Below are 23,446 nucleotides of genomic sequence, written 5' to 3' on the forward strand. Positions count from 1 at the left end.
GATTCTTCGCAAGCAGATTCCCTCTCCCAAACTCTCTGGAGAATGCTCTTTCAATGCGCTGGTCAGGGATCTATGCATACGCTTTTCCCCCCATTCCTCTGATACCCAGGGTCCTCACGAAAATGAAATGGGAACACTGTTGCCTCCTCCTACTAGCCCCCAGGTGGCTCAGACAGCATTGGTACACTGAACTTTTCCTCTTATCGGAAGCTCAGCCCAACCGCCTGTTATCAACACCAACACTGTTGACCAGGAACTAGGGTCAAATATGTCATCCAGAGTTCCATGCGTGGCTCCTGAATTCTTCGAATTTAAGGATCTGACCATTTCACAGAAATGCAAAGATATAATCGCTAGATCCTGTGATGACAGCACCAATAAGTCGTACAGACTGAAATAGAAGCGTTTTTGTCTATGATGCCGGCATAATGAAGTACATCCATTTCTCTCTGCTTCAGAAGAAGTTTTACCTTATTTGGTATCCTTAGTAAAATCTACATTGGCATACTCTTCAGTTAAAGTTCACCTCGCTGCTATATCTAGATACAGACGCTCATCTAAATACCCATCGTTATGCTCATCAAGAATCATAAAACAATTTATGAAAGGACCGTTTCGAACTTTCCCACTTATCCGAGCCCCACCCCTGGAGTGGCAGCTAAATGTAGTTATATCACAACTGCTGAAACAACCCTTTGAGCCCATCCATAAGGCAGATATAAAATATTTACCATGGGAAGTTGCTCTTCTATTGGCCCTCACATTAACGAGAAGGGTTAGTGAAATACAAGCTTTTACCATAGCGCATCCATTCCTGCGCTTCACTGACGAAATGGTCATTCTCAGGACAAATCCTAAATTCAGCCCTAAGGTTCCCTCTCAGTTCCATTTGAACGAACCGATCATCCTAAGAACTTTCTTCCTGAATCCTTCTACTCCTGCAAAAACAACGCTTAACACTTTAGACGTCAAAAGATGTCTTACATTCTACTTACAAAGGACTAAAGCTGCACGCAAGTCAGATCAGCTATTCGTAGCCTATGGACAAGGCCGCCAGGGCGTTGCAGTTTCTAAGACTACTATCGCCAGATGGATAGCGAACACAATCCAAACTTGTCATGACAATGCTGGCAAACCATAATCAAGGACTATAAAGGCACACTCCACTCGGGCAGTTTCCACATCAGCTGCTATGTTTGCTGGAGTACCACCGGAAAAGATCTGCAGAGCTGCAACGTGGAAAACAACACACACACATTTATGCAGCATTACTGCCTGGAATCAATGCAGCGAGCTGACAGGCAGTGCTACGAAACATGTTTCAAAAGGTAAGCCTCTCTAAATAGAGGAGTTATGTTTAAAAAATAAAAAGAATTATGATACAAACAAGGAATTTATATATGTGTTTGTGGTTTCTTACAGTCACATAATTGATTCATGTGATGATAACAAACAGTGTTGCGAATGCATTGAAGGATATTATTAGCACTACCCACCATCCACTTAAGTGCTTACTGGGATGATAAATGTATATATACGTGTGTATATGTATATATATATATATATATATATATAACTGCTTACTATTCTGATTCAAGCATGTGAATGTATGAAAGATACCCCAATACGGGATAAGAAATAAGTTACTTACCTGTAACTACAGTTATCCAGTATAGGTATCTTTCATAGATTTACATGCAACCCACCCTCCTCCCTGAAGAGGCTCCTCTGGTATTATAGTACTACTAACTACACTTGCGCTGGAAAATCTGAGAGATTCGGCCTTTCTTGGGAAGGTTCTAGAGGGTGCTGGTTGCTGATTGGTCATGTTTTGAGTTTGGTTCTTTTTATAAAAGGAGGTTGATAGGCTATTGAATACACGGTCACCTCCATGATAGCCTATGGAAGTTATTATTTACTGCTTTATTATATGCACCGTGGGACTCCAACTTCGACGACGGGGAATGATTCAAGCATGTGAATGTATGAACGATACCAATACTCGATAACTGCAGTTACAGGTAAGTAACTTATTTCCTCTCAAGCTGGGGCACAGGTTTCTACTCCTGGTTCTTTTTAATCAAAAAGAAGTTAAGGCAGTGGAGACCAATTTTGGACCTTCGAAATCTCAATCTATATCTGAAAAACAATATTTCAGAATGATAACATTGCAAGAGGTACTGAAGCTCCTGAACCAACTCGATTTCATGACAACATTAGACCTCCAAGACACCTATTTCCATGTACCTATTCACCCAACACACAGAAAATACCTGAGATGTGTGGTAGCCGGAAGCCACTACCAATTCAGAGTGCTCCCATTTGGCCTCAAGTCAGCGCCCAGAATTTTTACAAAGTGTCTCGCTCCAATTGCAGCATTTCTCAGACAGCGGAAACATCAAGTCTTCCCGTATCTGGAAGACTGGCTCATCAAGGCTCTATCCAAGCGAGAAGCGAGAACGTCACAAAGGCCTACACAACTCTCTTCAAAAGTTTGGATCTGACTATAAATCAACAAAAATCCAATTAGAATCCGTGACAAAAGATTGCCTTCCTAGGAGCGCAACTGGACACGGTCTGCTCAAAAGCATACCCTGCAGAGGAATGTCAGCGGCGATTTCTTATTCTGGCAAATTCCATCAAAAGAAGAAAGTCTCTTTCGGTCTGACTTTTCAAATCCCTTTTAGGGATGATGTCGTCATGCATAGCACTGATCCCGTTTTGTCATATCAGGATGCGTCCATTTCAGGAGGAGCTGGACAAACAGTGGGTACAGTCAGTAGGCTCCTTCGACAACATCCTCAGAGTAACTCCACATATGGTGAAGGCCCTAGAGTGGTGGTTAGACACAGACCATTTATCGGTAGGATTGTCCTTGCATCAAGACGCCGCACCATTAGTGATCACAACAGATGCGTCCTTAGAGGGATGGGGAGCTTACCTTCAAGTAAGCGGAAAGTGTCATCAAGCTCAAACTCAATCTCACATAAATGTGCTAAAGCTGAAAGCTGTGCATTTCACCCTCCAGGCGTTTCTTCCCAGGATACAGAATTCATCAGTGCTAGTCCATACGGACAATACCACGACGATGCACTATATAAACAAGCAAGGTGGCACGAATATTCGCCATCTCTCTAAGGAAGCCCAAAAGTTGTGGGAATGGGCCATAGATCACAGAGTCTGCCTCTGAGCAGAACATGTTCCAGGACGACAGAACACGATTGTGGACACGCTAAGCAGACTGACACCATCGTGTCACGAATGGGAGCTGCACCACCAAGCCCTGAGGAACATATTCCTGTGCTGAGGAACACTGGACTTGGACTTGTACGCAACTCTCCAGAACCGCAAATGCCGCTACTATGCATGTTGGAATCTCTACAGGGGTCATGGGGGAATGCCTTTTCAATTGCATGGTCCGGCATCTTTGCTTACGCTTTTCCTCCCATTCCTCTTCTTCCAAGAGTCCTGAGGAAGATGAAGATCAAACCATGCAAACTGATCCTCATCACTCCGGCATGGCCACGTCAACACTGGTACACAAACTGCTTCTTCTATCGCAGGTCTCACACTTCAAACTTCCAGTTTTTCCCGATCTCCTGACCATGAACCAGGGGCAGATACTACACCTGGACCTCAGGAGCCTGCATTTGTCAGCTTGGCTCTTGAATACAATGAGTTCTGACACTTAAACATTTCTAGTGAATGCTGAGATATCCTAGCCAAAGCGAGGGCAGACAGTACCAACAAAACGTACCGGCTCAAGTGGAAGCGTTTCTGCATCTGGTGCCGTGGGGAGAGTTTACATCCACTGTCTCACTCTCCAGATCCTACCTTACCTTCTGCTTTTCGCAAAATCAGGTTTGGCACATAGTTCAATAAAAGTTCATTTTGCGGCCATTTCCCGTTACAGAAGATCATCATCATCTTCACCTCTATGGTCGTCTAGAGTAATTAAAGAGTTCCTCAAAGGGCTCTTTCAAGTGCAAAACAAAATCAATGTCCCGCGCCAAACTCATGTAGTAATGCGAACAATAAATCCACACAGTCTTCTCCAATGTTCTTCTTGATTTATTATGCCAGATCTTGTCAGATGAGCACTTCAGTTCTCATAATCTTTTTTTCAACAACAGGTAGCCACAGAAGCCAACACGTGTTTCGTCTTATGTGGGCATTCACCCAAGACTTCCTCAGGGCACGATCACTTATTTCCAAAAAGAATGAGATTATGGTATCTGTATCCAAAGCACTACGAAACTTTCATCAAAGCAAATTAATGCTCAATAGATTATCAAATATTGACAATACGCCAACTTGGGAGACGGAGTACTCTCCGTTGAATATCTAGTCTCTTCTAACAGGTGAGACAAACTTTCAACCCATCAATAAGTATATTATCCTTTTGAACAGCCAGAGTCGTCGTTTTTTGATATTTGCTAATCTATTGGGCATTATTTTGCTTTGATGAAAGTTTTGTAGTGCTTTGGATACAGATACCATAATCTCATTCTTTTTGGAAATAAGTGATTGTGCCCTGAGGAAGTCTTGGGTGAATGCCCACATAAGAAGAAACATGTGGTGGCTTCTGTGGCTATCTGTTGTTGAAAAAAAGATGATGAGAACTGAAGTAGTCATCTGACAAGATCTGGCATAATAAATCAAGAAGAACATTGAAGAAGACTACTGTCTGGATTCATTGTTGGCATTACTACATGAGTTTTGCTCGGGACATTGATTTTGATTTGCATGTCTAATGTGTGTAGACATTGTCTGCACTCATTTAACAACGCTGGGTGGTCGTTGCTCAATGTCCTTGTGAGCATTCTCAAATATGAATGAATTGAATTGTCTGTGGTAATACACTCAGGTACATCAAATTGCGCAAACATTACCCCACCACCTGTCAATCTTTTAGTTTGGCACTTTCAAGTGTTTCTGCTTGTAAGACCTCCACCGCCAGCCTTGCAATTGAACACAGTTCTTTCACAGTTAATGAAAACCCCTTTTGAACCAATTCACACTGCGGAAATCAAGTTCCTATCATGGAAGTTGGATTTACTACTTGCTTTGACCTCAGCCAGACAGGTCAGTGAAATTTAGGCTTTTGTAATAAAGGAACCTTTCTTGCAGTTTAGGACAGATGGAGTTCTGCTCTTAACAAACCGAAGTTCGTTCCCAAGGTGCCATCTGATTTCCACCTTAACGAACCGGTAGTACTAAAAACTTTCTTCCCGAATCCTACGACATCGGTGGAGAGAACTTTACATTCATTGGACGTCAAACGTTGCCTAAAGTTTTTATTTAGATAGGACAAAATCTTTCCATAAGACCTCTCAACTATTTGTGTCCTACAGTGCACCAAGGAAAGGTTTCCCGCTCTCCAAACAGAGTATTTCCAGGTGGATCGCAAGTGCAATACAATTTTGTCATCAAAAGACAGGCTGACCTCTGTCTGCAAGAGTCCGAGCCCATTCTACGAGGTCAGTGGCAACAGCTACAGCTTTATTTGCAGGAGTGTCACTTACGGAAATTTGCCATGCAGCAAGGTGGAAGAACACGTTTTCACCGACACTATAGCATTGGATTCAACCGTTCTCAATGACACAGCAGTGGGTCAGGCAGTACTTTGGTATCTGTTCCATTAAAGTGAGCCACCCCTGTCTACCCTCCTACCTATTTTCAACTGTATCACATTTCCATATTGTAATTTGGTATTGTCTTTAACACTTATGGAGGTTTTTCCTTTACTGTTATGGTTATGTCTTTTATACTGTTTGGTGATCGCTTGCAGGTTACACTGTTCAGATTCCTGTTAAGCTTCAAAACTATGGTAAATGTGCTAGCAAACTGCTTGCTAAACTGATTCAAGCATGTGAATCTATGAAAGTTCCAATACTGGAGTAAGAAATAAGTTACTTACCTTTAACTGTGGTTCTCCAGTATTGGAAGCTTTCATAGATTCACATGCGACCCACCCTCCTCCCCAGGGGGAAGCTCACCTTATATGTCTCAACAGGTTGTATATAGCACTTATGCTCGAAACTCTGAGGCTCTGAGCTTCCCTCAGGAGTGTTCTAGAGGGTGATTGATGCTGATTGGTTGGGGCATAATTTTGGTCCTTTCTTTAATAAGGACTATGATAGGTTATTAAACTGAGAGGTCTAGGCCTTCTCTAGCCTACACCTATTAGTGTATTATGTCTATTTAAGTCTACTACTACTACCACTATTTATGTACCGGGGACTCCCATCATGACGACGGGGAATGATTCAAGCATGTGAATCTATGAAAGCTTCAAATACTGGAGAACTAAAGTTACAAGTAAGTAACTTATTTCTTATATTACGGCGGATGGGATATCCGTCACCGTTGTGACAGAGTAACCTGTCCGCCAAGATCTAAACCAGGCCCTAAATTCCAAACACTCTAATCCAGGATATGTGTTTCCATTAGGAGAAAACTTCTTGGAGTGCCATCTGGGCTACACCTGTCTTTTGAGTGGTAGGACACCCGCAGGGCACCTGGGATCTAGTTTAAATTCATCAGGAGTAGAGGTGGGAGTTGAATTTTTTTGCTGGCTAGCCGACCAGCAAAATTAGGAAAGCTCTAAAGCTCACAAAAAGGTTTTGTTTCAGGGCGCTTGTCTATGGGTCCAACATCAAACCTTTGCTTGCTGATGGCTTTAGGACTTTATTCATGTTAGGCATTAAGTGGCCCTGGTGCCAAGACACATGTCTGTGGCAGGAGTGCTAGGGCCCTGGTTCTGATAAACATGTCTGTGTTTGGTGTTCTCTGGGGCTTGTGAGCTGATGTTCTGTCCCTGACGGGACCTGACATGGTTCTGGTGCTGATCACATGTCCGTTCTAGGCTGTCCGAGGTCTACGTGCTGATAATAGCATCTCTGTTCTGGGAGCTCGGGAGTCCTGGTGTTGATAGTCCGAGGTTCTGGTGCTGACTGCAGGTTTGTTCCAGGTTTGTTTATGTTTGCCATATATTTTTGGGGGGAGTAGGATGCATTGTGTTAAAATTGTTGGGTTGGTGGCTTATGGGGAGAGAACTCAGTGTCACCATCCTCAAAGATTGTGAACCGTGAGTTGGGTTGGACCAGAGACTGCATTACAAGCACATGCACGTACTGGGTGTCACATTGCTGCCTCTGACCCCTCAGCTGTCCTGGCTACTTAGTCTAGGCGCTATACATACTTGAGTCATCTGGGAAGGAGGTAGGTTCCCACTGATTTAGCAGAATGGTTTCCATACCCCCAGTTTTTCCGACTCAGGTATTCATTGAGCTGGTGTTGAACCATGGCGTTTCATGAAGGCAGAGGGGAGCAAAGGGTTTATTTGTGGGGACACATCACTGGTTCTTGTAAAGACTCCTCAGGGGGCGATGTGAAGGTAGATCTTGACAATGTGAGGAGGGGAAGCAGTGCCATGTTGCCCAACAGTGTTTTGTGTTGCGCTGTTTGTGTGCCAGGATTAGCAGTTAAAAGGGAGTCCATGATGAGCTGAGGGTAAACAGATATAAAAGCTAAGAGATAGTTACATAGTCAGGCTTGCGTTTGGGTCAAGTGTAATACAGCGTGTCATGGTGAACTTCAAGAGTCCATGGTGAGAATGGTAACCGAGTCAGAGCCTAAGTCTTGTATTAGAAGGGATAGTGTATTAGTAAGTCTACAACTACAAGTGATAAGTGATGGGAGATAAGTGGTTTAGTGCTGGGATAGAGGTCAGAGGTGACACATAATGGGTGAGGTCAAGGGGCACAGGTGGAACTCGTAGAGCAGCGTCGATGCTGGGTTTAGAGGTCACATGGTCAGGACTAGAGATCCCAACTTCTATGCGAGCAATGTCACTGCTGGGGTCAGGTCACAGTGAGTGGGCTGGAGTCAAGGGCACAAGTATGGGGAGGTCACATTGCGTGGGCTAGAATCAAGGCTCAAAGGTAAGCGGAGGTCAGATTGGAGGGTTTAGGATTAAAGCCCACAGATTAGGAGATTCACATTGGGGGGCTTAGGATCAAGGTCCTCCAGTAAGAAGTCACATGAGAGGGGCTTAGATTCAAGGCCCACAAGTAAGTTGTCACATCGGGTGGGCCTAGAGTCAAGGCCCACAGTCAAGACGAGATCACATTGGGTGGACCTAGAGTCGAGGTCCACCGATAAGAGGAGATTGCATTGGAGGGCTTAGAGCCAAGGCCCACTGGTAAGTGTAGGTCACACTGGGAGAGGATTAGAGCCAAGGTTCATAGGTATTGAGCTGTCGCACTGGAGAGGATTAGTTCTAAGGCCCATAGCAAAGGATAGGTCGCACTGTGTGGCTTGAGTTCAAGGCCCACATGTCACATTGTGCGGGTTTAGAATCCAAGCCGACAGTTAAGGTGAGATCTCGTTTGGTGGGCTTAGAATGAAAGCCCCGAGGTAAGGGGAAATCACATTGTGTGGGCGCATCTCAAGGGCCACAGGTAATGAGAAATCACAGTGGGTGGGCCTAGAATAAATGCCCACAGGTTGGGAAGACACACTGAGTGGGCTTAGAGTCAAGATTCACATGTAAGCATAAGTCAAATTGGAAGGGCTAGAGTCAAGACCCACAGGTAATGAAAAGCCAAATTGGTGGGCGTAGAGTCAAGGGCCACAGGTAATGATAGATCACAGTGGGTGGGCTTAGAGTCAAGGCCCACGGGTAACGAGAGATCACGGTGGGTGGGCTCAGAGTCAAGGCCCAAAGATAATGAGAGCTCACTGTGGGTGGGCCTAGAGTCAAGACCCTCAGGTAATGAGAAATCACATGGTTGGGCCTAGAGTCAAGGCCTACAGGTAATGAGAAATTGCAGTGGGTGGGCCTAGAGTCAAGACCCACATGTAATGCAAAATCACAGTGGGTGGGCGTAGATTCAAGGCCCACAGGTAAGAGAGATCACAGTGGGTGGGTTTAGAGGCAAGACCCACAGGTAATGAGAAATCACATTGGGTGGGACTAGGGACTAGAGTCAAGGCCCACTGGTAAGGGAGGACACACTGATTGGGCCCAGAGTCAAGGCCCACATGTAATGATAAATCACAGTGGGTGTGCTTAGAGTCAAATCCCACAGGTAATGAGAAATAACACTGAGTGGGCTTAGATTAAAGGTCCAGATGTAAGCATAAGTCACATTGCATGGGCTAGAGTCAAGACCCACAGGTAGTGAGAAGCCACATTGGATGGGCTTAGAGTCAAGACCCACAGGTAATGAGAAATCACAGTGGGTGGGCTTAGAGTCAAGACCCACAGGTAATGAGAAATCACAGTGGGTGGGCTTAGAGTCAAGACCCACAGGTAATATGAAATCACAGTGAGTGGAACTATAGTCAAGACCCACAGGTAATATGAAATCACAGTGAGTGGGCCTAAAGTCAAGAACCCCAGGTAATGTGAAATCACAGTGGGTGGGAATAGAGTCAAGACCCACATGTAATGTGAAATCGCAGTGGGTGGGCGTAGATTCAAGGGCTCAGAGGTAATGAGAGATCACAGTGGGTGGGTTTAGAGTCAAGATCCACAGGTAATGAGAAATTACATTGGGTGGGCCTAGAGTCAAGGCCCACAGGTAATGAGAGATCACAGTGGGTGGATTTAGAGTCAAGACCCACAGGTAATGAGAAATCCCACTGGGTGGGCCTAGAGTCAAGACCCACAGGTAATGAGCAATCACAGTGGATGGGCCTAAAGTCAAGACCCCCAGGTAATGTGAAATCACAGTGGGTGGGCCTAGAGTCAAGACCCACATGTAATGAGAAATCACAGTGGGTGGAACTAGAGTCAAGACCCACAGGTAATGAGAAATCACAGTGGGTGGGCCTAGAGTCAAGACCGATAGGTAATGAGAAGCCACATTAGGTAGGCCTAGAGTCAAGGCCCCCAGGTAATGAGAAATCACAGTGGGTGGGCATAGAGTCAAGGCCCACGGGTAATTAGAGATCACAGTGGGTGGGTTTAGAGTCAAGGCCCACAGGTAAAGGAGGACACACTGAGTGGGCCTAGAGTCAAGACCCACGGGTAATATGAAATCACAGTGAGTGGGCCTAAAGTCAAGACCCACAGGTAATATGAAATCACAGTGAGTGGGCCTAAAGTCAAGACCCCCAGGTAATGTGAAATCACAGTGGGTGGGAATAGAGTCAAGACCCACATGTAATGTGAAATCACAGTGGGTGGGCGTAGATTCATGGGCTCAGAGGTAATGAGAGATCACAGTGGGTGGGTTTAGAGTCAAGACCCACAGGTAATGGGAAATCACATTGGGTGGGCCTAGAGTCAAGGCCCACAGGTAATGAGAGATCACAGTGGGTGGATTTAGAGTCAAGACCCACAGGTAATGAGAAATCACAGTGGGTGGGCCTAAAGTCAAGACCCCCAGGTAATGTGAAATCACAGTGGGTGGGCCTAGAGTCAAGACCCACATGTAATGAGAAATCACAGTGGGTGGAACTAGAGTCAAGACCCACAGGTAATGAGAAATCACAGTGGGTGGGCCTAGAGTCAAGACCCATAGGTAATGAGAAGCCACATTGGGTAGGCCTAGAGTCAAGGCCCCCAGGTAATTAGAGATCACAGTGGGTGGGTTTAGAGTCAAGGCCCACAGGTAAAGGAGGACACACTGAGTGGGCCTAGAGTCAAGACCCACAGGAAATCTGAAATCACAGTGGGTGGGCCTAGAGTCAAGGCCCACTGGTAATGAGAAATCACAGTGGGTGTGCTTAGAGTCAAGGTTCACAGGTAATGAGAAATCACAGTGGGTGGGCTTAGAGTCAAGGCCCACAGGTAATGAGAAATCACAGTGGGTGGGCCTAGAGTCAGGAAGACCCACAGGTAATGAGAAATTACACAGAGTGGGCTTAGATTAAAGGTCCAGATGTAAGCATAAGTCACATTGCATGGGCTGCAGTCAAGGCCCACATGTAAGGAGAAGCCACATTGTGTGGGCTCATGTCAAGACCCACAGGACATATTGAATGGGTTTAGAGTCAAGGTTCACAGGTAAGGCAAGATCACATTGGGTGGGTTAGAGTGAATTCCCACAGGTAAGGAGAAGCCACATCTTATAGTCCATAGCCAAGGCTCACAGCTAAGGATGATCTCACTGGGAGAGCCAAAGCCAAAGACAGGAGTTAAGGGTAGTCATCGCCTCAGACCTAGAATCAAGGATGGAAAGGTGCTGCAGTCGTGAGTCAGTGTTGGGGTCCAGGGATCACAGTAAAGGATTGATTCAAAAGGTGATCATTGATGTGAGAGGTACAGTGATGACCTATGTTGGAAGGCCACAATTTTAAGGTTAGCGTTAGGGCAAAAGGGAGATTACAGTGTGAGGACTGGAGACAGGCATAAGGTGAGGGAGGTCCCACAGTAGATTCGGATTGGATGTGATTGTACAGAAGAATGCCAGCGATCAGGATATAGGGACACGTGAGATGGTCGATGGTGAGATGGGTCAAAGTAGTACAGATAGGTTTGCAAGTAAAGGCTGCAGTCAAGAATGACAGGCAGGAGTAAGTCTAATGTCAAATTATACAGGTAAAAGAAGAAGGGAGTGTCACCGATAGGATTGTGATGGTCACATGTAAAGAGAGGTCTCTGTCAGGGTATGGGAGGTCTCTGTCAGGGTTTTGGCGAATGGTGGTAGGTGACGGCAGCGCAAAGTGGAGGGGTTACAGGTGAAGTGAGGTCACTGTATTAGGGTTAGGTTCAAGGATCAGTGATAAGGTGAGATACAGTATTTGCTTGGGCCAGGAGAAGATAGTCCAGAGCACCAGCGTAGGGGGTGAAAGGTCATTTTGTATACAGGTGTGAAAGATGGCATGCTGGAGTGGATTCATTGTGATGGCATAGGTTAGTGTCGTAGACACAAAATGATGAAGTCACGGGGGGAGGGTTTATCTATGGTGGGCCAGGCACATGAGATATACGATTGGGGTGCAAGAGTAGTTGTGGATAGTAAAAGTTTGCTGTTGGTCTCTAACATCTGCGCTCCAGCTCTAACATAGGTAAATAAGGAGTGTGTGCTGTTTTCTTTGCAGGAGAGGCAGCTTTCCTCCTTGGGTGCAGCAAACCCGCGTCTGACGAGCTCAATGACGCAGCCATGGAACGGGATGATGCCGGGCCATCCGCCTCTGCCGCCTCGACTCCAAATCACCGAAAATGGAGAGTTTCGCAGCAGAACTGACCACCACTAGCCCTCAGGGTGGGGCGCGTGCTCAGAACTATGTTGCAGGGCGTGGGGCAGGCCTTCCTCCAGGCACTGAAGCATAACACGGCTGCCTCCTGACTGGAGAGGCAGGGACTGCACAGCGAGCAGCGGCAGCAGATGACCTCTGGTGGCCGAAACAAGGAGGAAACACACAAGGGGCCACAGGCCTGACACTGTGGGGTACTGGGCGCCTGAGAAGCTGAGATTCATCTTCTTGGGGCGGGAGCAGATGGTGCCAGGGAGACAGAGTGCTGGGTGTGTCCACTTTCTCACCCACCTTTCCCGCAGGCCAGGAGCAGTCACTGGTGCCTCAGTTTACCTTTTTTTCCTCTCCCAGATGAGAGGCAGATGCCTGAACAGCAGAGCCATGGGTGCCTCATGTCTTTTTCCTCCTCTCCCAGGTAGAGTCATGGGCTTGTTAGCTTTCCTACTCTCCTCCCTCTCAGGAGAAGGACAAGTAGTGAAGCAACATCGTCTCGAGTATCTAATTTTCCCCTTCCTCCAAGGACAAGGACTGATATTAAAGAAGTAGACAATTGTCAGACCTATTTTCGTCCCAAATAAAAGTACAGAACATCTGCAAAGATACGCCATGCAGGTCTTGAATGAGACAAAGTAATGTCAGTTTAGCATAGATTTTCAAAACCAAGTTCCGTATTACTAGCACGATGCGCCAGAGCTGGAGAAAAACTGAAATGCTGGGCTTTTCAGCTTTTTTAAAAATCAGAATTTCTTTAATTTGCTTGGCGAGTGCTCTCTATTTCAATTATGGTTCTGTAGTTAGGTATCATTATGGCAGACAATTTGCGCTAAGCTACATGTTGCATTGTTTTGAAAAAGTGGGATGTCTCCAAAGAAGTTCTGAGAGGGCCCAATAAGAGCATTAACTTTAAGTCTTCAGTGGTCTACCCAGTAAGCTTTGACAGGATGCAGAAACATGCTCTTCTGTAGAGGGTTGTGCCCTTCTTTCAAGTCCTTTGGCATTTGCAGTTTCATGCCATTCCGAAGAATCCTATGTCCTTCCATAGAGTACTGTGCGTTTGCATAGTGTTGTCCCCTTCTTCAGTTCTCACCCATTCTGCAGACTCCAGTGCCCCTCCATTGAGTCCTGTACTGTTCCGTAGAGTGTTGTGGTCGCCTTCAGTTCTGCGCTCTTTTGCAGAGTGCTGAGCCCTTTTTTAAAGGTCTCTTTTTAGCAGTTGTGTGTCTGTGTCCCCTACTCCAAAACATTGGGTTCATACCCTGACAATTGATGCCTACTCCCATCAATAACCTGACAGGTACTACCCTTCTTAAAATATTGTGCAAAGTCCATCATTCTTCTCACAGGGGACTGGCACATGCTGCAGAGGCCTGTCTAATTACCATAACACCACAGAAATCAATGGGCAGGCCCTCTCCACTGCCAAGTAGTTTCTTGTGGCCCTTATTCAAGCACCTCCCACTGCCAGCCCCTTTATGTGCTATACTAAGAGCCTGATTTTGAGTTTGGAGGATGGGGTTTCTCTGTCACAAACATGACGGATATCCTGTTCGCCATATTACAAGTCTATTATATCCTACGGCACTTGTAATATGGCAGACGGGATATCTGGCTGCCAAACTCTAAACCAGGCCCATAGTCGTCTTTCCAGTGCAGGTTACTTAGCTCAGTGCACACAGAGTTTTATTAAAGGTAGAATGAAAATATCCACAAGGGGCAGAGCTGGGACTGTGTCTCTGCCCCCTCTACCCCAGTCATTCTTCCATAACCCTGACACTTCAAAATATTAACATACATGATCGTTTATAAGGAAAATGGGTGAATTCAATTTTTGCCTCAAATCCCCATAAAAACACACCTGCCACCCTTTGTGGCATGCACACACTCAAACACAAGTAAAAACACATCTACATCCCCTCTAAAGCCAAACCATCAGCACCCATACAGGCACACCTCCCCACCCCGCCTAACTAACACTCAGACACACCTAGTGCTTAATGTGTTAAAAAAAAAAAAAAAATACCAGGGCCATTGTGAAGAGCCCACTGCAGCTTGCACCAACCACTGCCCCTGCCAACACTGCCAATGACAATACCAACACAACTACTAATCCTCACAACCCTAGAAGTGTGACATTTTTTACTATTCCAGGCCCTCACAGCTACAAGAATGGCTTGGGTGGAAGGTCTTTTTTTTAATATAGATTGAATTAATAAACAAATGTTGTTGTGCTCATCTCTAAATTAAAATTAGACAAACAGCGCCACCATGTGGCAGACTGTCAGACGTGCCTGCTTTGACAAATAAGTACAGGTGCTGTGCACCGGATACCACTGGTCTAAATTAAGCACTGGACACACCACGAGCCTTCACTACAGCAAACCTATGTCTGTTGTTTTTATAAAACAAAGCACACACCTGCCAGCTGCACTGCTGAACAAACTCCACTCTGTGCTCAAACACACCTCTGCCACTTAAAAAAGACAGCACCATCTGTTCCCAACACAGACACGCTAACATCAAACACCTTTGCCTCTCTGCTACAACCACATACATGTCTACCACTTTTACAACCCTTTTTGTCTTTAATAAACTCCTCTCCCATTTTAGTTCTCTCGCCACCGCCTCCTGCTGTTTCCTTTATGTCTCAGCCTACTCTTTGAACTTTTCTCTCCTCACCACTTATGTTTCAATGCTTGGTGTCACACCTCCTGCCATTACCGTGGCTCCCTCTTTTTCCTCCATATTTATTTTCTTAGGCCTGTCTCTTCTCCTGTATCTTACATTTAACTTTTTCCATCTTTCGCCTCTACCTCTGCTCATTTACATTTCTCTTTCCTTCACCTCTACCTCTCCTCGTTTTCATTTCTCTCTCTCTCGCTTCTACCTCTCCTCATTTACCTTTCTCCATCCTTCTTCTTTGCCTCCCCTCGTTGACCTTTCTCTATCCTTCTTCTCTGCCTTCCCTAGTTTACCTTTCTCCATTCGCCTCCTCTGACTCTCCTCGTTTAACTTTCAACATCCCTCTCCTCTCCTCGTTTGCCTTCCTCCATCCTTTTTCTGCCTCTCCTCCTTTGTTTTGCCATCCTTCTTCTGCCTATGCTCATTTACCTTTCCCCATCCCTCTTCTGCCTCTCCTCATTCATGTCTCCGAACCAAACCTCTTCCCCTTTCTCCATCCCTCTTCTCTTCCTCTCCTCGTTTACCTTTCTCCATCCAGTTTCTGTCTCATATTCACCTTTTTCCTTAACTTTCCACTCTGAACACACTCTGCTCCTCTTGTTTACCTTCCCTCTTAGCCTCTGCATCTCATGTTTATCTTTCCTTATCCCTTTCCTCTCCTGTGACTCTCCAGTTTACATTTCTCACACCTTCTCCTTTGCCTCTCACATTTATTTCTCTTCCACCATTCTCTGCCTTTTCTGTTTTCCTTTCTCCCACTTTCCTCTCTGCCTTTTCTTTCTACCTTTCTCCAATCCCACCATATCTGCCACCCCTCTCTCTGCCTCTTCTGTTCATCATTTACCTCTAACTTCCTCTGGGCCTCTGATCTCTGCTCCCCTCCTGAACACACACCTCTTGGTACCTCTGTCCTCTGGGGTGTTTGTTCCTTCAGAATAATCAGCTCAAGCTGCATGCACGAGGCTGGGGAGGCAGAGGAGGGCCCTGGCAAGTGTGAGAAGAATGAGGACTCCTTTAGAGTTTGTAGTAATGAGGCAACGTCTACCTCCTGCCCACCCAGCCCTGGTTGGCATGGAGGGCACACACATGGACAAAAAACACAGAACTAGCCCCTGAGTGCTGAGAGAAAACTCCCAGGGCATCAGGGACATTAATTAGTTGTATTTCAGAAAGAACTTTTACTGTTTCTTGGGTGTTTATTTCTGAAACACAAAAAATAATGTCAACTGTTGGTTGTATAACAGAACAACGCAGGGAAATACTTTGCATGCCTTTATAATGCATTATTTACATCGCATTTTCTTAGAACAAACGCATGCCTTTACTACGCATTGTTTATTTATATATATAAAAATGTATTTGTGGGGGGAGTCTGCCCCCACACCTCCCCAACGTTCCTTAAATGTGTGATAAAGGCATGCATTGTAAAGGCATATACATGGTAAAAAGATGCATGGTAAAGGCATAACATGGTAAAAAAAACTTGTTGTAAAGGCTGTTTCTCCCACCTGTTCCGCCATAATTTGGTGGCAGTTTTGGCAGAAGTGGTCCTGCTATGTTGACAGGGGAACTCTGTGCGAAAACTCCCTCCAGGGTGGTAGGTATATTAATGTTACTGGCGACCTGCAGAGCACAGTCCTGCACTGCATCCGCACCCGTATAGCTGGCCCACCAACCTACAAATCAGCCCCATATTTTCAATTATTAGATGATATTTTATCACCAAAAAATTACATGCAATGGAAGCACATTGGCAGAAAAGTAGTACTCATAAGAAAGTCAGCCCATGACATTAGGCGGCGAGAGTCAGGGCCTGAAGCTCGGAGAAGTAGTGGTTTTATGAATCGAAGAACTTTGTATTTGAAGGACAAATGCATTCAAACTAGACATGTTCTGGTTAGAACCTGCCTTCCTCCACCTCGCACATCCCATGTACCTCAAGCTGCAGAGAACCAAGGTTTGGAGGAAAAGGCGTCTCTCTGCAGGGACATAGAATCTTCAACTCCCTAATTATCTCATCCCAGTTAACGGCCCTGCCAGGACACATCATGGCTGTCAGAAAATGTTTCGCCCAGCCCGCCCAACCTCAGACCCCCAATATACCTGCTGCCTTTCGGGGCAAAAAATTCTCCCGAAGCTGCATGGTTCTGCACATGGTGCTATCGGGCTACTGGAATGCGGCAGAGTTTACTAACTTATGCAGCAAGAAAAGGCAAAAAATGTGGCACAAAGCAGCACATTTTGTGATAGTATTAACTTATTATTTTGTCATTTTTTTACACAGGTTAACAATATCTGATCAAACATTTTGCCTCATTAGTACCAGTGTGACACGCAGATATACCACTATAAGCGACACAATCGAAAACACTGCCGACACAGAATGGCATCATTCCAGTAGCCCTGCCTATAATATAAGTAACCTACTAGAAGGAACCAAGTGGGGTAGGGGGAGGGGTGTCCCTTGTGAACTGGCCTACTTCGAGGTGCTGGAGAGTTAGCCACTCTGTCTCTTGCACACCTGCTCCCGACCCCGCTCACAGCCGGAGGTGGCGGTATCGCTTCCTCTGACCCCAAGCCTGCCCCAAACCGAGAGAGGGAGGGGGCACTGTCGGGGGGTGTCTACTGCCTCCACCAGCCCCCCCGACGCCAGGGCTGTGCTGGTTCTACCTGCCTGATGAATGTTATAAGCAAGTGATTGTTTCGGTAGTTTTGACGTTCTGTGTATATATATATATTTAAGATGAAAAGAAGTCCTGAGAAAGGCTATGAATTGCAGTTCTCCCCACTTGTTTTTTCTCTTTTTCCTCCCTTGACCCCTTCCCTGACCACAAAAATGCCCATCTTTGGTATTTCCCAGGCCCTCTTACGTTGGCAGTTTGTTTTCCTTTATGGAGCTCTAATGCGTGGTTTCTCGAGATGTGAGGCTGGCTGCCGGTGGGCTGACACTTGTAATTATTAAGGATTTGTACTGTAAATAGTGACTGACTCTGTACATACCTGTGCCTGGCGCTGTGCTTCGGCTGGCACCAGGCGCGACCCCGAGGGGATGTCTGTGCGTGTGTCTCTTTCGCTCTCTCTTTCTCTCAGATTCGTTGGTTTACTTTCACATATTTTCTTTCTTTCTGGGGTGTGTGGTGAAAAGAATAATGTTTAATAAAAAAAAAGAGATTGTTACATTTTAAACCTTCTGGCCTAGTTCCTGCTGAGGTGCTGCTCTCGCGCCGCCTCCGCGTGGTTGTGTATCACTAGTAGGCCTCTTGTCTACTTCTGTTGTGTTTTTGTGCCAGGCACGTGAGCCCTTGGCATCTCAAACAATGTGTTTATGTGTGCCTGTCTGGTGGGGTGGGGTCTGTGTCGCTATGCTATGCTATGCTATGGTCCAGGACGCATGGACTACAGGTGTTTGCCTGGCATGATATTCCAGCTCCTGCTGTCTATGGCAGTCCTGTGTCTCTAGGGTGTCTCACAGTACAAGCTGTCCTATCTCTGCGGGTGTCGCCCACTGCCAAGGCGGTTCTGTGTGTCCATTTCCCCCAGTGCCACAATGTTTTTTATGCAGCCAGGGCCAGGCTGGTCTTATGGTGTGTTAATGAATTTATCAAGCACTCTAATACCTGTAAATGTGTCCAGGTCCTGAGGTAAAAAGACTGCCAGAGGAAAAGCTATTGAGGCTAAAGCCAGGTTTTTAGAGCTTTCCCGAAGCGCATTAGATTATGAACCTTACGAAGAGAGACTGGGAGAGCATTCCACAACCTGGCAACTCTAAAAGAAAAAGGGCTGCCTCCTAGTATAGGGATACTAATAAAAGAGCATCGATGAAGTGTAAGTCGCGAGAGGGCAGAGAGTGTATGAATGTATGTTGAAGATCGCTAGGGACAGTATTAGAGAAGACTCTATGCGCACAACCAAGAGATGTAAAGCAACCAATGCAATGAATTCAGAGCTACGAAAGCAGAAAAATAATGTGGCAAACCAAGGGCCAATTTGGCTGCACATTTTGTATGCTCAGGAGTCCACATGAAAGCCCAGCAGGGGAACCCAAAAAAGAGAATTACAATAGGCTAGACAACTCAACATGATCCCCTGGACCACCATCAGCCACACAGATGGAGGAAGAACCTGCAGCGGAGAAGAAGAGGTAGCAGAAGATGATTAACCTGCTTACTAAGGTTAAAAACTGTGGGGTTAAAGGCCGACCCCTTTGTCTCCAGGTGCCCCGCTATCCCCCATGCCAGCTTGACCAACGTCTCCATCTCCTCAAAGCTGGGAGGTTACATATCAGAATGATGGGTAAAATGCTATTGTTCCCCAAAAATATCATATCCAGAGTATCAGTTACAGAAATATTGTGAAGGTTAGTACAGATGTACTGTTCTTAACACTTCATATACATACCGTGAAGATACATACATTGCCAAGGTACATATGCGTGTTGTGTTCTCCGCTCCTCTTGTGTAGCCATGGTTTCTCACACTGCTTGCCTAGTTTGTGCGTTGATAGAGTCTGCCAGCATACATAACATCATTTCAGAGCAGGCAAGTGGATAAAAATAGTAGAATGTATTTTCTCCATTGACTTAGACTGAAGCAGAGGCATATCTGAATGGGAGCATTGGCATACATGGTGTCAGACAATCAGCATTTCATTTTTGGAGGTTTAATAGCATGGCGCAGAGTTCTAAACTCTTTTTCTTTATGTGCACTATGTTAAGGGCCTGATTTAGATCTCGACAGATGGGTTACTCCATCACAACGGGGACGGATATCCCGTCCACCAAAATATAAATCCCATTATATCCTACAGGATTTATATTTCGACGGACGGGATATCTGTCACCCCTCCAAGAAATAAGGGCAAAGGGTTCTGGCTCTATATATTTCCAAGCTCACGCTGCCTTTCTTCCAGCAGATCGTGATTCGGCAAATTGAATTGGATTTCTGCATGCAGGAAACGTGAGGCCGGAGACTAGCCTTGAAATCGGTAGTCTCCTGCCTGAATCAGGACGGTTGGCATGTAATGCCCCAGGGCCAAGCTGGGCTAGGGTTGCCATGGTGCTCTACCCACCCCACCGTGTGGGCCTAATGTGACCATGTAGTCTCACCCATCATGCTATGTTTCTGCCTGCGTGTTGTGCAGATAAATTATCTCTACCTGGCACCAGCTTGTGTTATGTTCCCCAGCGCCAAGATCCTCTTGTGTCTGGCTTGGGCTTCCATCTCCTCAGTGATGCCAGCAGGCCTTGCCATATGTGTCTGTTGCCCCAGCTATCTGGCTGTTATCTCTGAAGTGGTCCCAGTGGCCCACCAGCCCTTCCAGACACCTTCACGGTCCGCCCTATCTAACTGGGGGCTTAGTATTCCGCAAGCCCAGCGTTTTTTCATGGCCATTCCCACTGTAAACCCCAATTGTCCGCCCTCTCTTACAGCACTCTCATCCAGCGCTGGGTAGCCCCTGGGCAGCCATGTGCTTTATATAAGACTAAACATAAACATGCTGCACCATTTATTTATAGATTTTAAAGCTCACCTGTTCCATCTGTTAATAAGGATGCACCCAACAAGCCTAATACTCATACATGTTAACATTTTAGAATGGGAAAGTGTGAGATTTTGAAATCCAATTGGGTTAATGGATTTTCCCCATTGATTTGTATTGAAGCATAGGCAATTTGAGACGATAGAAAGGTAAAAAAAAAAAAAAAAGCAGGGCCAGACTGGGAACCCAAAGCAGCAATGGGAAATTTTGTCAGACCAGCCCCCATATGTTGCATAGCGAGCACAGCAGGTGAGCCTGACTACTAGAAAGGGGGCTGGGGGGGTCTCCACCAAGAAACTTTGGGAATAAATGCTGCATTCTACAACACATTTTTCATTATATTTTCAATTGTATTTATTTTTAAAGCATAGTAAACGATGTTCACCAGGACACTGCAATCTTTTTTGGGGTTCTTCAATGATTCCCTCTCCACCACCTTCCAACAGTGCCTCTCATATCTCCATAGCCCCTCTCTCACATCTTTCATTTGTTTTATAGCACCTCTCATACAAGTGTAGGGTTTCGGAGCATTTTACATCACTCACATATACAGAAACAATGAACCATACTTGTTTGAATCAGTGTATAGAAAATGTTACATGAGACAAAGGGGACTAGAAGGTGTAGTATTCATGTCATCCATACTGGTAGGATTTTTTTAAGAGTGCTTGGTCTGGGGAAGCACAAACCCAAGATTCAGCCCTTACCACAGAGTTGACTTTACTAATAAGAATTTCTTTCTACCCAAACAAACCCTCTTTAGCAAAATTAGGATAAGGAAACACTAACTTTGTAACTTAGATTACGATTGTAATTTATGAACTTCACTGTGACAAACGCCGTAACTCCACTGAGCTATGCACATAAAACAGCAGCGGCTTCTCCGTTAATGCGGAAGAGTGTCGCCCCACACGGAAATTTAAATAATAACATAACGTTAATAATATTTTATTTTTACAGTTTTGCTTAAGTGGCGGGGACTGGGCTGTCAGCCAGCTGGGGGAGGAGTGGTATGTGCGCTTAAGTGCGCTTGACGATTTGGCCGGCCAAACTGTCATGCGCACTTTGCATGTTCTCCATCCAGGCTGTATTATAGCCTGGGCGGAGAACATGCTCAGGCTCCCACTCCCTCTCTGAGCATCGAACCACGGCGCGCCGAACAATGGTGATCAGACCAATCACGACACTACTATCAGCAGCGTCGTAATTAGTTAGGGGAGTCTGGGAGCCTTGGTGCTTCCTGTGTCTTCGAAGGTAGAAGAACCCTTTTCTTGGCAAGGTAAGTGCCATTTTCTTTAATTTTTTTTAAACAGCCCCCTGCCTGACCCCTGCCCGCCTCACCTCCACGGCCCCATAGCAGCCGCCACTGACTGCTCTTTGATCTGCATAGTACACGCTCTTGGCAGCAGGCATATTAACCCTCTGCGCTACATTAGATGAGTAAAAACTGCCTCTAGACCAAACTCTGACCAGTAGGTACTCACCAGAGCTTTCTTGCCACTTTCATTGTTGCCCGAAAACTGTTGGCTATGCAAGGAACTCTTTTAAAAGTGCTTCACTGCTACAAAACCGGGCACCAGTAACAACAGCAACCGCCACCCTTCCAGCCTCCTGGAGAAACGCCCGATACCTGGTCCGGCCTTGAAATCAAGGCAGTTTTTGCTTCAAAATTGGAAGTGTCCCGCCTGAAACGGGTATAGTGGCATTTATGAATGACTACCACTAGATGGCGCCAGAGGCTGTGAGCTTGCAGAGCCTGACCTGCCTCGTCACGGGGAATTTTGGAGAATTCCACATGGATTTGTTGTGAGTTTCGTTTAGAACGCCCCCACCGGTATTTTTAGCCATTGTCTGTACGTTCCTCAAACAGCCGCTATAAATATTAGTTTTAAAGGTGTTCTAGAGCAGCGTTAATGATCCGGGACTAATAATGAAAGTAAACCGAGGGAGAGAAGTAATGCTACAAATGCATACATACGATTGTGTTAGCAGGCCTATCGAGGATCATGTCTGGGCCTTTGCAGGCTCTTGAAAACTCATCAAATGGCCCGTGTTTGTCTCTTGGAAAGGTGGCAACCCTACCGTCGCGTTGAAAGGTAATGGCACACAGCAACCAACCAGGATGCTTGTCATGACTTTCCCTAGAGAGGGAGGTCATTAAAGATGGTTTCAGGAAGTAGCGACAGCATGCATCATCTAGGACGCGCTCATGGATTTCCATCCAGCTAATTATACTGGCTTGCAAATTGTCTTTATTGCAGGTAGCCTGCCAACACCGACATGACGCACCGGCCATTTCAGCTCTCGGCACAGCGTTTAATATCGGCTGCTAACTAGACCCAGGCGAGTGAAGTCTGGACTGCCAACCCTAGGCCTCAGCAGTTGTTGAAGCTGGACAGTGCCGGTCGCCCGCCTCCATCACTGCCCTACTGGACAAGGCATTCATCCTATGCCACCCTGCCCACTTTCTCAGCACATGCCCTGCCTTCTAAAGGGTATTGTACAAGCTGCCTAGGTGTGTGTACGCTGTACGTGAGCCCGCATCCACATAAAGTTCAGTCACGGAGATCTAGGCGACTTGCCCAAGGCTCACCAGAAGCGCAAACTCCACCCGGGGGAGGGAGCGCCGCGCAAGATAGGGCTCCCGGGTGGCAGCATGTCTGGCGGCACCCACCCCAGGCGTGCCCAGCCCGGAGCGCCGGCGAGTGTGCCCGGCGCCCACTGCAAGCGGAGAGCGCGCCAGGGGCACCCCGGGCCATGCGGCCCGGCAAGGATGATTGACCAGCCCAGTCCCACGAAAGGTGCGATGAGCCTCCTCTCGCCTTCGGAGGAGTCAACAGGCGCTCTCGCACGCACCGCCCCGCTTCATCTCCATGGCAGCTGCCCGCCACCCCTGGCAGCCAAACCAGCCGAAGCTGGGCCACCCAGCCATGCTGCACCATCATCAGAGTGCAAAGGCAGGGGAGGGTGGGGGTCCCTGTGGCCACTCACCCGAACTCGAGACAACACGAGGCGA

General features: G+C 46.4%; 1 protein-coding gene across 6 annotated transcripts in view; it reads left to right on the forward strand.

The window, feature by feature from the left end:
- SYNGAP1 (synaptic Ras GTPase activating protein 1) overlaps nt 1-18,063 on the forward strand; it is a 1,959,930-nt gene extending 1,941,867 nt beyond the window's left edge. For all 6 annotated transcript variants that reach the window (XM_085623761.1, XM_085623749.1, XM_085623769.1 and 3 more), the window contains one exon: nt 12,058-18,063. In XM_085623761.1, the coding sequence (XP_085479887.1) occupies nt 12,058-12,203 (146 nt within the window). In that variant the 3' untranslated portion in view covers nt 12,204-18,063. The remainder of the gene's footprint in view (nt 1-12,057) is intronic.
- The last annotated feature ends 5,383 nt before the right edge of the window (nt 18,064-23,446 follow it).

This window comes from Triturus cristatus, chromosome 1_1, assembly GCF_964204655.1.
Source record: "Triturus cristatus chromosome 1_1, aTriCri1.1, whole genome shotgun sequence".
Taxonomy (NCBI): domain Eukaryota; kingdom Metazoa; phylum Chordata; class Amphibia; order Caudata; family Salamandridae; genus Triturus; species Triturus cristatus.